Source organism: Trachypithecus francoisi, unplaced genomic scaffold, assembly GCF_009764315.1.
Source record: "Trachypithecus francoisi isolate TF-2019V2 unplaced genomic scaffold, Tfra_2.0 Lachesis_group3, whole genome shotgun sequence".
NCBI classification, from domain to species: Eukaryota; Metazoa; Chordata; class Mammalia; order Primates; family Cercopithecidae; genus Trachypithecus; species Trachypithecus francoisi.
In genome coordinates, this window is record NW_022681468.1 from 113,389,774 (window position 1) to 113,403,180 (window position 13,407).

Below are 13,407 nucleotides of genomic sequence, written 5' to 3' on the forward strand. Positions count from 1 at the left end.
CTAGGTTCAAGCGATTCTCCTGCCTCAGTCTCCCAAGTAGCAGGGATTACAGGCGCATGCCACCATGCCCGGCTAATCTTTGTATTTTTAGTAGAGATGGGGTTTCACCATGTTGGCTGGGCTGGTTTCAAACTCCTGACTTCAAGTGATCTGCCTGCCTCGGCTTCCAGAAATGCTGGGATTACAGGCGTGAGCCACTGCGCCCAGCCATATTATTTTTTTTTGAGACAGAGTTTCTCTCTTGTTGCCCAGGGTAAAGTGCAATGGCGTGATCTCAACTCACTGCAGCCTCTGTTTCCTGGGTTCAAGTGATTCTCCTGCCTCGGCCTTCTGAGTAGTTGGGATTAGAGGTGTCTGCTACCACACCTGGCTAGTTTTGTATTTTTAGTACTGACAAGTTTTACCATGTTCGCGAGGCTGGTCTTGAACACCCGACCTCCAGTGATCCACCCACCTCAGCCTCCCGTAGTGCTGGGATTATAGGCATGAGCCACCACACCTGGGTGAGAAATGTTTAATGTTCAGTTTATTCATAATCTCATTTTTCCTTCATTTTAATAACAGAACTTTTTTAGGAGGCATATATGTATGTTGATGTGTGGTATGTGTAGGATATCTGTTGTGAAGTCAGAATAGTTTCTGATCCATAAAGCTTATGGTAGACAAGAACTTAACATTGTTATTTTTAAAGGTAAATCAGGTTCTAATTTCTTTAGTTTGTTTAACCACTTTTCCTATAGCTGCTGAGGTCAAACCTGAATTAGGCTATAGACTCCCCCTGCTGGGTAAGAATGGGGAGAAGAGCAGAAAACCTAAACTTGGGCTTGAAGAGTCACAGGTTCCATTACACTTATGTGTTTTCTCCACAGGGAGCATTTCCAGCTCGTCTGAAGAAAGTACTGATTGTGGGGGCACCCATATGGTTCCGAGTGCCCTATTCCATCATCAGCCTCCTCCTGAAGGACAAAGTCCGGGAGAGGGTAAGGCAAGCTCGCCCTTTTTTATTTGGAGGTGAATAGATACATTCTCATCTCTACCACTGAATTCCTGCCAATTAATTTTCTACCTTCAAAAAATCCTCCTGGCACGTCTCCTAGAGCCTGTTCTGCTTCTGTTAGTGCATTCACTCATATTCTCTACCTGATTCATTAGTCAGTTTGATACAGACTGCCTCTCTTACTGTACTACAAGCTTCTTGAAGTTTGAAACTAGACACAGTTTATCTGGTTCTCACTTTCAATTTTTTTTTTTTTTTTTTTGAGACGGAGTCTTGCTCTGTCACCTAGGCTGGAGTGCAGTGGCGCGATTTCCACTCACTGCAAGCTCTGCCTCCCAGGTTCACACCATTCTCCTGCCTCAGCCTCCCATGTAGCTGGGACTACAGGCGCCCGCCACCGCGCCTGGCTAATTTTTTTTTTGTATTTTTAGTAGAGACAGGGTTTCACCGTGTTAGTCAGGATGGTCTCGATCTCCTGACCTCGTGATCCACCCGTCTCGGCCTCCCAAAGTGCTAGGATTACAGGCATGAGCCACCGCGCCCGGCTGGTTCTCACTTTCTATAGCACCTTGCATAAGATAGTACTGAAAGATTGTGTCCTGGAGGTAACTTAGGGATAGCTGCTACTTCCAAAATTTATCCTAGAGCTGCATAGGCCTTTAATATTTAACAGCTTGTAATATAATTGCATTCGTTGAACTGGCATTTGAATTTGTTCAACTGGAAACATCATTCAATCCCTTTGACCACCAGGGTTGTGGAGGAAAGTTTTTTGTTATGTCTCTTTCTACATTTATTCCTGGCATTTTTTTTCTCAGAACATCTTGTTGCTTCCCAATTTTAAAAGCAAAATTACCTTAATTCTGGGCTGAGTGTAGTGGCTCATGCCTATAATCGTAACACTTTGGGAGTCCGAGGCCAAGGTGGGAAGATCGCTTGAGGCCAGGAGTTCAAGACCAGCCTGGGCAACATAGTGAGACCCTGTAGCCAGAATAAAACCAAAAACTTTAATTCTGTTATAATCTCCTGAGTGTCCCATGATTAAAAAATTTATGGTCTCAGTTACTGATTGCAGCCATTAAAAGATAGGACATATGAAAGTAAAGACATTTGTTTCTGTGTTAGCTACTTAAACATCTAATGACACAGAGTAGGAGAGATCTTTTTTTTTCTTTTTTCTTTTTTTTTTTTTTTTTTGAGATGGAGTCTCACTTTGTCGCCCAGGCTGGAGTACAGTGGCACGATCTTGGCTCACTACAGCCCCGTCTCCTGAGTTCAAGCGATTCTTCTACCTCAGCCTCCTGAGTAGCTGGGACTACAGGCACACACTACCACGCCCAGCTAATTTTTGTATTTTTAGTAGAGATGGGGTTTCACCATATTGGCCAGGCTGGTCTCGAACTCCTGACCTCATGATCCGCCCGCCTTGGCCTCCCAAAGTGCTGGGATTACAGGCGTGAGCCACCGTGGTTTTTTTTTGTTGTTGTTTTGTTTGTTTGTTTGAGATGGAGTTTTGCTCTGTCTCCCAGGCTGGAGTGCAGTGGTGCGATCTCGGCTCACTGCCAGCTCCGCCTCCCAGGTTCAAGCGATTTTCCTGCCTCAGCCTCTCTAGTAGCTGGGACTACAGGCGCATGCTGTCACGCCCGGCTAATTTTTTGTGTTTTTAATAGAGATGGGGTTTCACTGTGTTAGCCAAGATAGAGTCTTGATCTCCTGACCTTGTGATCTACCCGCCTTGGCCTCCCAAAGTGCTGGGATTAGAGGCGTGAGCACCATGCCCGGCCATGAGAGATCTTTTCTTTCTTTCTTTTTTTTTTTTTTGAGATGGAGGTTTGCTCTTGTCGCTCAGGCTAGAGTGCAATGGCATGATCTTGGCTCACTGCAACCTCCAACCCCCAGGTTCAAGATGATTCTCCTGCCTCAGCCTCCCGAGTTGCTGGGATTATAGGCTCCCACCACCATGCCCAGATAATTCTTGTATTTTTTTTTTTTTAGTAGAGATGGTGTTTCACCATGTTGGACAGGCTGGTCTCGAACTCCTGACCTCAGGTGATCCACCTGCCTCAGCCTCCCAAAGTGCTGGGATTACAGGCGTGAGCCACCATGCCAGCTGGAGAGATCTTTTCTAAGGTAACTCTTTGAGAGGACTCCATAGGCAGGTTCTTGCACTTGAATGATAGGAATTATACATGCATGTATAAACTCAAAATATATTAAGTACTTTTTGTAGATGAAGCACTGGTTCCTGATAATTAAAAATTAAGTGAGATAGTCTACCCTCAAGGAGCTCATGGTCTTTTTTTTTTTTTTTTTTTTTTTTTTTTTTTTTTTTTGAGACGGAGTCTTGCTCTGCCACCCAGGCTAGAGTGCAGTGGCCGGATCTCAGCTCACTGCAAGCTCCGCCTCCCAGGTTTACGCCATTCTCCTGCCTCAGCCTCCCGAGTAGCTGGGACTACAGGCGCCTGCCTCGTCGCCCGGCTAGTTTTTTGTATTTTTAAGTAGAGACGGGGTTTCACCGTGTTAGCCAGGATGGTCTCGATCTCCTGACCTCGTGATCCGCCCGTCTCGGCCTCCCAAAGTGCTGGGATTACAGGCTTGAGCCACCGCGCCCGGCCGGAGTTCATGGTCTTGATAGGGAACACAGAAATACACGTATGAGAACTTTGGCTGTGCAGGAACGCAGAGAAGCATATTGCCTCAGGCAGTCAGGAAAGACTTCGCAGAAGAGGTGAGCTGTGCTGGTCCATGAAGAGGCAGAGGAGGAAAAGAAGGCATTCCAAGAAGAGGCAACAGCAAAAGAGATGAGCTTTTAGGAGGAAGAGCATCCCCATTCCACAGAGATCCTAAGGAGAACCAGTTAAGCTAATTTGCTCCAGCATGGCTATGTCCAAGCAAAGAGCAGCATTAAGTCTTATGATTACTACAAAAAATTGTCTGGGCGTGGTGGTGTGCATCTGCAGTCCCAGTTACTTGGGGGGCTGAGGTGGGAGGATCACTTGAGCCCAGGAGGTTGAGGCTGCAGTGAACCTTGATCACGCCACTATAGTCCAGGTTGGGTGAAAAAGTGAGACCCTGTCTCAAAAAAGAAGTGTTATCTAACATTATTCCTGAGCTACCCTGCCTCTGGGTGTCTTGCTTTCATAGAATCCTATCTTTGTGAACAGTTATACCAAGCTGAGTAAAACACAAGCTAACAGGTCTTAGAATGGGTTGTCTGAGTATGGGGTTGACAAAAATAACTACTACCTATGCATTCTTAGTGGCCAAAAAAAGAGTACCAGCATTCAGCGATGCTGGGAAACCTTAATATAAAGCTTTTGTTCACTATAGCATCCTTTCAGAAGATGTGTAACAGTGTCCCTAATTCCAGGAGTGAATTTTATATACATTCTGGGAGTTCACACTTTTATCTGGCAAATTCATAGGACTTAAATCTCAGGCAGATGAAATGTAGTCTACTACTTTTTTTTTTGAGGCGGAGTCTCGCTCTGTCGCCCGGACTGGAGTGCAGTGGCCGGATCTCAGCTCACTGCAAGCTCCGCCTCCCGGGTTTACGCCATTCTCCTGCCTCAGCCTCCCGAGTAGCTGGGACTACAGGCGCCCGCCACCTCGCCCGGCTAGTTTTTGTATTTTTAGTAGAGACGGGGTTTCACTGTGTTAGCCAGGATGGTCTCGATCTCCTGACCTCGTGATCCACCCGTCTCGGCCTCCCAAAGTGCTGGGATTACAGGCTTGAGCCACCGCGCCCGGCCTGTAGTCTACTACTTTTACAGTATACCTTGAATTTCAAGAAAATCTCATACCATCCCCCAAACCTGATATAAACACATTTATTCTTTATCACTCTCTATATGCCTTTCCCTCTCCCCACATACTCACATGGTTCTTTCTAACTTTCTAGATTCAGATATTAAAGACATCTGAGGTCACGCAGCATCTGCCCAGGGAGTGTCTTCCAGAAAACCTGGGTGGGTACGTCAAAATTGATCTCGCCACTTGGAATTTCCAGTTCCTACCCCAGGTGAACGGCCACCCAGATCCCTTCGATGAGATCATCCTGTTCTCCCTCCCTCCTGCCTTAGACTGGGACTCAGTACATGTTCCAGGTCCCCATGCTATGACCATCCAAGAGTTGGTGGACTATGTTAACGCCAGGCAAAAGCAAGGAATCTATGAGGAATATGAAGACATTCGTCGTGAGAACCCTGTTGGCACTTTCCACTGTTCCATGTAAGTAGGAAAGGTTTGGGCCAGCAGCTGGTTACCAGGATGCTTCTGGCAGGCTCTGGCAACAGCTCCTTCCACCCTTCACTTGCTTCACAGAGACCCTTCCTTGTGTTAGGGAACATCACTCTCACATAAATGATGGTTTCTCGCATGCAGGAAGAGGTACTTTCTGCTTTGGTGCTCTTGCCAACATCCTATGCTCTGAAGTTTCTGAAGTTCTTTGGTACCAACAGGATAACCCTGTTGGACATATTTTTGGATATTTTTCTGAAATGCAAGTTTTTTTTTTTGAGGCGGAGTCTTGCTCTGTTGCCTAGGCTGGAGTGCAGTGGCCGGATCTCAGCTCACTGCAAGCTCCGCCTCCCGGGTTCCCGCCATTCTCCTGCCTCAGCCTCCGGAGTAGCTGGGACTACAGGTGCCGCCACCACGCCCAGCTAGTTTTTTGTATTTTTTAGTAGAGACAGGGTTTCACCGTGTTAGCCAGGATGGTCTCGATCTCCTGACCTCGTGATCCGCCCGTCTCGGCCTCCCAAAGTGCTGGGATTACAGGCTTGAGCTACCACGCCCGGCCAAGTTTTTTTTTTAAAGTAGGTTCAAAATAGGCTACTCTTTATTCCAGTTCTCAGTGTGAGCGCTGATCTGTTCATTTAGGCAGTTTCTCCCCATAACATTTATGGTATAACATTACATCTTGAGGAGGGGTATGTGGTACACTTAAAATAATCCACAGTCAGTAAGAGAGTACAGTTGCCTCATAGGACTTTAACCCCTTGAGATTTTCATTCTACTCAAATCTTATCACAAAACCATCTGGCTAGTTTATAACTCTGGCTCATACTACTTGATAACTACTGTTGGCCATAGAACATAGATCCTCCCTTCCTTCCTCCCTCCCTCTTTCCTTTTTTTTTTTCTTTTTGAGACCGAGTCTCATTCTGTCACCTAGGCTGGAGTGCAATGGCGCGATCTCGGCTCACTGCAACCTCCGCTTCCCAGGTTCAAGCAATTCTCCCTGCCTCACCCTCCCAAGTAGCTGGGATTATAGGCATGCACCACAACGCCTTGTTAATTTTTGTATTTTTAGTAGAGACAGGGTTTCACGGTGTTGGCCAGGTTGGTCTCGAACTCCTGACCTCAGGTGATCTGCCCACCTCGGCCTCCCAAAGTGCTGGGATTACAGGTATGAGCTACCACACCCGGCCTTTTTTTCTTTTTTCTCTTCTCCTCTTCTCTTCTCCTTTTCTTTTCTTTTCTTTTCTTCTATATTATTTTCCTCAAATTCCTAGGTTCAAGTGATCCTCCTACCTCAGCCTCCTGAGTAGCTGGGACTATAGGTATGTGCCACTATGTCCAGCTACTTTTTTATTTTTTGAAGAGATGGGATTTCAGCATGCTGCCCAGGTTGGTCCTAAACTCCGAGGCTCAAGTGATCCTCTTGCCTCAACCTCCCAAAGGGTTGGGATTACAGGCATGAGCCAGTGCACCCAGTCAGATTATTTATCTTACCATGTTACTGTCATTTCTTTTACCATGTTTTAATTGGCTGCCCCAGAAATCTCTTTCTCTCCAACTAGTGAGCTGTGTCTTTTGAAAACTGCAGAAACTAGGGCTGGGTGCAGTGTCTCAGGCCTATACCCAGCACTTTGGGAGTAAAGGAATAGGAGGATCATTTGTGCCCAGGAGTTTGAGACCAACCTGAGCAGCACAGCAAGACCCCACCTCTACAAAAATAAAAAACAAAAAAATTAGCCAGGCATGGTGGCACACTCCTGTTGTCCCAGCTGCACTGGAGGATGACTTGAGCCGGGGAGGTCAAGACCGCAGTGAGTTATGATCACGCTACTGAACTCCAGCCTGAGTGACAGAGTAAGACTTTGTCTAAGGAAAAAAAAAAAAAGGAAAGAAAATTAGGGAAGCTGTCCTAGTGGGTCCCAGTCTCATATTCCAACTTAACCAAAAATTCCCTCTGTGAGTAACACAAGTTATTTCCCATCTCAGCACTTCAGTTTTCCTCTGTATAATATGTGACTACTGGACTCTGATACTCACCTACCTTTGTAGCTTAAATGTTTTAGAAATCTAGGATTCTGTGAGTACCTCTTCTCTCTTGTAACTCCTGCCCAGTGTAGTCAGTGTGCTCTGAATAAGATGCAGGGATAGAGACTTTTAGCAAAGCAAAGAGGGAAAATAATGAGACAGGGAAAGTCAGAAAGAAGAGGCACTTGGGAAGGAAGTCAATCAGAGCAAGAATGCAAAAGAAAATAAGAGGAGACATAGGGGACACAGACCCCATATCAACAAGGGAAAGTATTCTTTTCTCCCATACAGCTCTGTTTCTTCCCTACCAGCTCCAGACCCCTATTTTTATTTCATTTTATTTATTGTATTTATTATTTTATTATTATTTTTTTTAGAGACAGGGTCTTGCTCTGTCCCCTAGGCTGGAGCATAGTGGCATGATCATGGCTCACTGCAACCTTCATCACCTGATGCTCAGTTGATTCTCCTGCCTCAGCCTCTTGAGTAGCTGAGACCACAGACATGCACCACCATGCCTGGCTAATTTTTTAAAATTTTTTGTAGAGTCTCCCTATGTTGCCCAGGCTGGTCTTGAACCCCTGGACTCCAGTGATCCTCCTGCCTTAGCCTTCCAAAGTGCTGGAATTATAGGTGCTACCTATGCCCAGCTACCAGACTCCCTGTTTACATCCAATCTGTTTTGCAAACAGAACCGTTATTCCGTTCAAGTCTTTTTTGTTGTTGAGACAGTCTCACTCCATCGCCCAGGCTGGAGTGCAATGGTGTGATCTCGACTCACTGCAACCTCCGCCTTGTGGGTTCAAGCCATTCTGTGCCTTAGTCTCCCAAGTAGATGGAATTACAGGTGTTTGCCACCACACCCAGCTTTGTGTGTGTGTATATATATGTATGTGTGTGTGTGTATGTATTAATTAATTTACTTATTTAGAGACAGAGTCTCACTCCGTCGGCCAGGCTAGAGTACAGTGGCACGATATCGGCCCACTGCAACCTCCATCTCCCATACTCAAGCAATTCTCCTGCCTCAGCCTCCTGAGTAGCTGGGATTACAGGCATGTGACACCACGCCCAGCTAATTTTGTATTTTTAGTAGAGACGGGGTTTCACCGTGTTGGCCAGGCAGGTCTCAAACTCCTGACCTCGGGTTATTCACCCTCCTTGGCTTCCTAAAGTGCTGGGATTACAGGCGTGAGCTACCGTGCCTGGCCTAATTTGTATATTTTTAGTAGAGATGGGGTTTTTGCCATGTTGGCCAGGCTGATCTCCAACTCCTGACAAGTGATCTGCCCACCTCGGCCCCGCAAAATGCTGGGATTACAGGCATGAGCCACCATGCCCAGCCTCCCTTGCAGTCTTGAATTAAGGAAGTACATTGGAGCAGGGAGGGATGCTAGGCTGATCTAAGAGTATGCACGCTTATCCTGGGGATTCTTCACCTTGCTCTTGGTGCTTCTGCAGCTACCAACTGCTGTGAGGCCCTTGAGATGTCACTTCTACTATGGAGTCTCCCCTCCTCCATTAAAAAAGTGGGTTTGGCTGGGCATGGTGGCTTATGCCTGTAATCCCAGCACTTTGGGAGGCCGAGGCTGTGGGTCACAAGTTCAAGAGATTGAGACCACCCTGGCCAACATGGTGAAATCCCATCTCTACTAAAAATACAAAAATTAGCTTGGTGTGGTGGCATACACCTGTAGTCCCAGCTACTCGGGAGGCTGAGGCAGGAGAATTGCTTGAGCCCAGGAGGTGGAGGTTGCTGTGAGCTGAGATTGTGCCACTGCACTCCAGCCTGGGCAACAGAGCAAGACTGTCTCAAAAAAAAAAAAAAAAAAAAAGTGGGTTTAGATCGTCTTGTTGGCATCATCCAAACCAGCTACCATTTGACAATCAGAGAACAGATCCCTCATCCAATAAGAGGACTTACTAGTCTTGCCTATTGAATGATTGATTCCCCACTTGATAATTTAGAACCTAGAATCCTCATCAGCTCCAGGCCTCTGACTTACACCAATTCCCAGTAGAGCTACTTACACAGAACAAACTATGTCTCCCTTGGAATTCTGGATTATGAAGTGGCTATCAGTGTATATTCACTCTTGCCCAGGATTCCCCTGGACCAAGAGACTTTCTTTCCCTTTTCTCTTTTTACTTTTTCTTATAATTGTAGATTCACCTGCAGTTGTAAGAAATAATAGAGACATATCACATGTACCCTTTCTGCAGTTATACCATGATAACATCTTCCAAAACTATAGTATCACGGCCTGAATGTTAATATTGATACAATCCACCAATCTGATTTAGACTTCCCCAGTTTTACTTTGTGTGTGTTTAGTTCTATGCAGTTTTGTCACACATGTAGGTTTGTGTATCTATCACCATAGTCAATATACAAAGAGTTCTATCACCACAAGCCTCCCCTCATTGCCCTTCAATATTTTTATCTTCATTTATTTATTTATTTATTTTTTGAGATGGAGTCTCGCTCTGTCGCCCAGGCTAGAGTGCAGTGGCCGGATCTCAGCTCACCGCAAGCTCCGCCTCCTGGGTTTACGCCATTCTCCTGCCTCAGCCTCCCGAGTAGCTGGGACTACAGGCACCCGCCGCCTCGCCCGGCTAGTTTTTTGTATTTTTTAGTAGAGACGGGGTTCACAGTGTTAGCCAGGATGGTCTCGATCTCCTGACCTTGTGATCCGCCCGTCTCGGCCTCCCAAAGTGCTGGGATTACAGACTTGAGCCACCGCGCCTGGCCTATTTATTTTTTTAAATAAATAAAGAGTCTTGCTCTGTCACCCAAGCTGGAGTGCTGTGGCACAATCTTGGCTCCTTGCAACCTCTGCTTCCCAGGTTCAAGTGATTCTCCTGCCTCAGCCTCCCGAGTAGCTGGGATTACAGGCATGCACCCCCATGCCTGGCGAATTTTTGTATTTTTAGTACAGTCGGGGTTTCACTATGTTGGCCAGGCTTATCTCAAACTCCTGACCTCAGCTGATTCACCCACCTCGGCCTCCCAAAGTGCTGGGATTACAGGCGTGAGCCACTGCACCCAGCCTCGTTGCCCTTTAATAAACATATACTTCCTTCCCACCACCTCCCCATTCCTAACCCCTGCAACCACAAATCTATTCTCCATTTCTATAATTTTGTCCTTTCCAAATTGTTGTTATATCAAATAACATTATGTAAAATGTAAAAAAATGACATACATACTGTATGTAATCTTTTAGGATTGGTTTTATTCACTAGGCATATTTGTATGGGAAGGGAGAAATATGTATATTTTTTTCTTTGAGATGTGGTCTCGCTCTGTCGCCCAGGCTGGAGTTCAGTGGCATGATCTCAGCTCACTGCAACCTCTGCCTCATGGGTTCAAGTGATTCTCCCGCCTCAGTCTCCCAAGTAGCTGGGATTACAGGTGCCCGCTACCACGCCCAGCTAATTTTTTTGTTTTTTTTTTTTTTTTTGTATTTTTAGTAGAGACGGAGGTTTCACCGTGTTAGCCAGGATGGTCTCGATCTCCTGACCTCGTGATCCGCCCGTCTCGGCCTCCCAAAGTGCTGGGATTACAGGCTTGAGCCACCGCGCCCGGCCTTTTTTTGTATTTTTAGTAAAGATGGGGTTTCACCATATTGACTAGGCTGGTCTCCAACTCCTGACTGCAGGTGATCTGCCAGCCTCGGCCTCCCAAAGTGCTGGGATTACAGGCATGAGCCACTGCGCCGGGCTGAAATTTTTTAAGATACAGAAAAGTACACAGTATGACACTATAGATAACTGTGTTCCTACTACAGAATCAATACTGACTCTTGTTAATATTTTGTTATATTTACTTCATCTCTTTTTTTTTTTTTTTTTTTTGAGACAGAGTTTTGCTCTTGTTGCCCAGGCTGGAGTGCAATGGCGTGACCTCAGCTCACTGCAACCTCTGCCTCCTGGGTTCAAACGATTCTTCTGCCTTAGCCTCCCAAGTAGTTGGGATTACAGGTGCCCGCTACCAAGCCCAGCTAATTTTTTGTATTTTTCATAGAGACGGGGTTTTGCCATGTTGGTTAGTGTGGTCTTGAGCTCCTCATATCAGGTGATCCACCCGCTTTGGCCGGCCTTTTTTTTTTGAGGAGGAGTCTCACTCTGTCACCCAGGCTGGAGTGCAGTGGCATGATCTCGGCTCACTGCAAGCTCCACCTCCTGGGTTCATGCCATCCTCCTGCCTCAGCCTCCCGAGTAGCTGGGACTACAGGCGCCCGCCACCACGCCCGGCTAATTTTTTTTTTTAGTAGAGATGGGGTTTCACCATGTTAACCAGGATGGTCTCGATCTCTTGACCTCATGATCCACCTGCCTCGGCCTCCCAAAGTGCTGGGATTACAGGCTTGAGCCACCGTGCCCAGTCCCGCCCTCTTTTTTTTTTTTAAGAGAGACATGTGTTCTTGCTCTGGGGGTTGGAGTGCAGGTGCGGTGGCACTGTCATAGCTTACGGCAGCCTCAACCTCCTGGGCTCAAGTGATTTTCTTGCCTTAGCCTTCCTAGTAGCTGGAACTAGAGGTGTGGGGTACCACACCTTGCTAATTTTTTTGACGTTTCTGTAGAGATGGAGTCTTGCTCTGTTACCCAGGCTGGTCTCAAACTCCTGGGCTCAAGTGATTCTCCAACCTCAGCCTCCCAAAGCACTAGGATTTTAGACATGAGCCACTGTGCCCAGCTGTCTTTTTCATTATTATATAAAAGAAAGAATTTATTATAAAGTTGAAATTCCTTCTAATCCTCATTCTTAGTTCTCCCCAGTCATCATAAGCAGCTACTAATATGAATATGGTGTTTCTTCATAGTTCATTTTGTTTATACTGTTATATATACATAAGCAGTCATGAACAATATAGAGTATTATTTTATATGTGTGACCTTTGTAATTTCTTTGCTTTCAGTTAATATATGCAAATAATTTTTTTTCAAAACCAAACAGTTCTAAAGAAGACAAGCAATGGCCGGGCGCAGTGGCTCACGCCTGTAATCCCAGCACTTTGGGAGGCCGAGGCAGGCAGGATCATGAGGTCAGGAGTTCGAGACCATCCTGGCTAACATGGTGAAACCCCGTCTCTACTAAAAATACAAAAAAACAAGTAGCCGGCCTGGTGGCGGGCACCTGTAGTCCCAGCTACTCGGGAGGCTGAGGCAGGAGAATGGCATGAACCCGGGAGGTGGAGCTTGCAGTGAGCCGAGATGGTGCCACTGCACTGCAGCCTGGGTGACAGAGTGAAACTCCCATCTCAAAAAAAAAAAAAAGAAAAAAAAAGAAGACAAGCAATGACAAAATAAATAGCATACTCTTGTTTTTACCCTCAGTTCCATTACCCATAATCATGTATTCAACTCTTGTAGCTGTTGCCCCTGGTATTTCATCCCTAATTCTAAATTAAAATGCTTATAATATGCCAGGCACAGTGGCTCATGCCTGTAATCCCAGCAATTTGGGAAGCTGAAGTGGGTAGATCATTTGAGCTCAGGATTTCAAGACTAGTCTGAGCAACATGGTGAAACCCTGTCTCTACAAAAATTACAAAAATAAGCTGGGTGTGGTGGCGTGTGTTTGTAATCCCAGGTACTTGGGAGGCTGAGGTGGGAAGCTCACTTGAGCCTGGGACGTTGAGGCTGCAGTGAGCCAAAATTGTGCCACTGGACTCCAGCTTGGAATACAGAGCAAGACTCTCAAAAAAAAAAAAAAAAAAAAAAAAAACTTAAAAATACTTTTAGTGACTTTTATTGTAGGTGCTCATTTAGCTCTTATACTATGTCTCCACTTTCCTTTTGACTACTCTTCCAATATACAATAATTACATGTAACATTCTTAAATTGAATCATCATTGTACATTATGTGACTATATAAATTATTTTTACTAGAGAGCTACATGGGCTACTATGAAATGATCAAATATATTAACAATTTTTTTTTTTTTTTTTTTTTTAGTAGAGATGGGATTTCACCATGTTGGCCAGGCTGGTCTCAAACTCCTGGCCTCAAGTGATTCACCTGCCTTAGCCTCCCAAAGTGCTGGGATTACAGGTGTGAACCACTGCGTCCAGCCTTTTTTTTTTTTTTTTGAGACAGGCTCTCACTCTGTCACCCAGGTTGGAGTGCAGTGGCTCTATC

General features: G+C 45.8%; 1 protein-coding gene across 3 annotated transcripts in view; it reads left to right on the forward strand.

Moving 5' to 3' along the window:
- The window catches only part of PTPN9 (protein tyrosine phosphatase non-receptor type 9), a 114,766-nt gene that overhangs the window by 73,672 nt on the left and 27,687 nt on the right, over positions 1-13,407 (forward strand). For 2 of the 3 annotated variants that reach the window (XM_033190969.1, XM_033190971.1), the window contains 2 exons: positions 870-980; positions 4,899-5,227. In XM_033190969.1, the coding sequence (XP_033046860.1) occupies positions 870-980; positions 4,899-5,227 (440 nt within the window). The remainder of the gene's footprint in view (positions 1-869; positions 981-4,898; positions 5,228-13,407) is intronic. The other variant, XM_033190970.1, reaches the window with a different exon arrangement.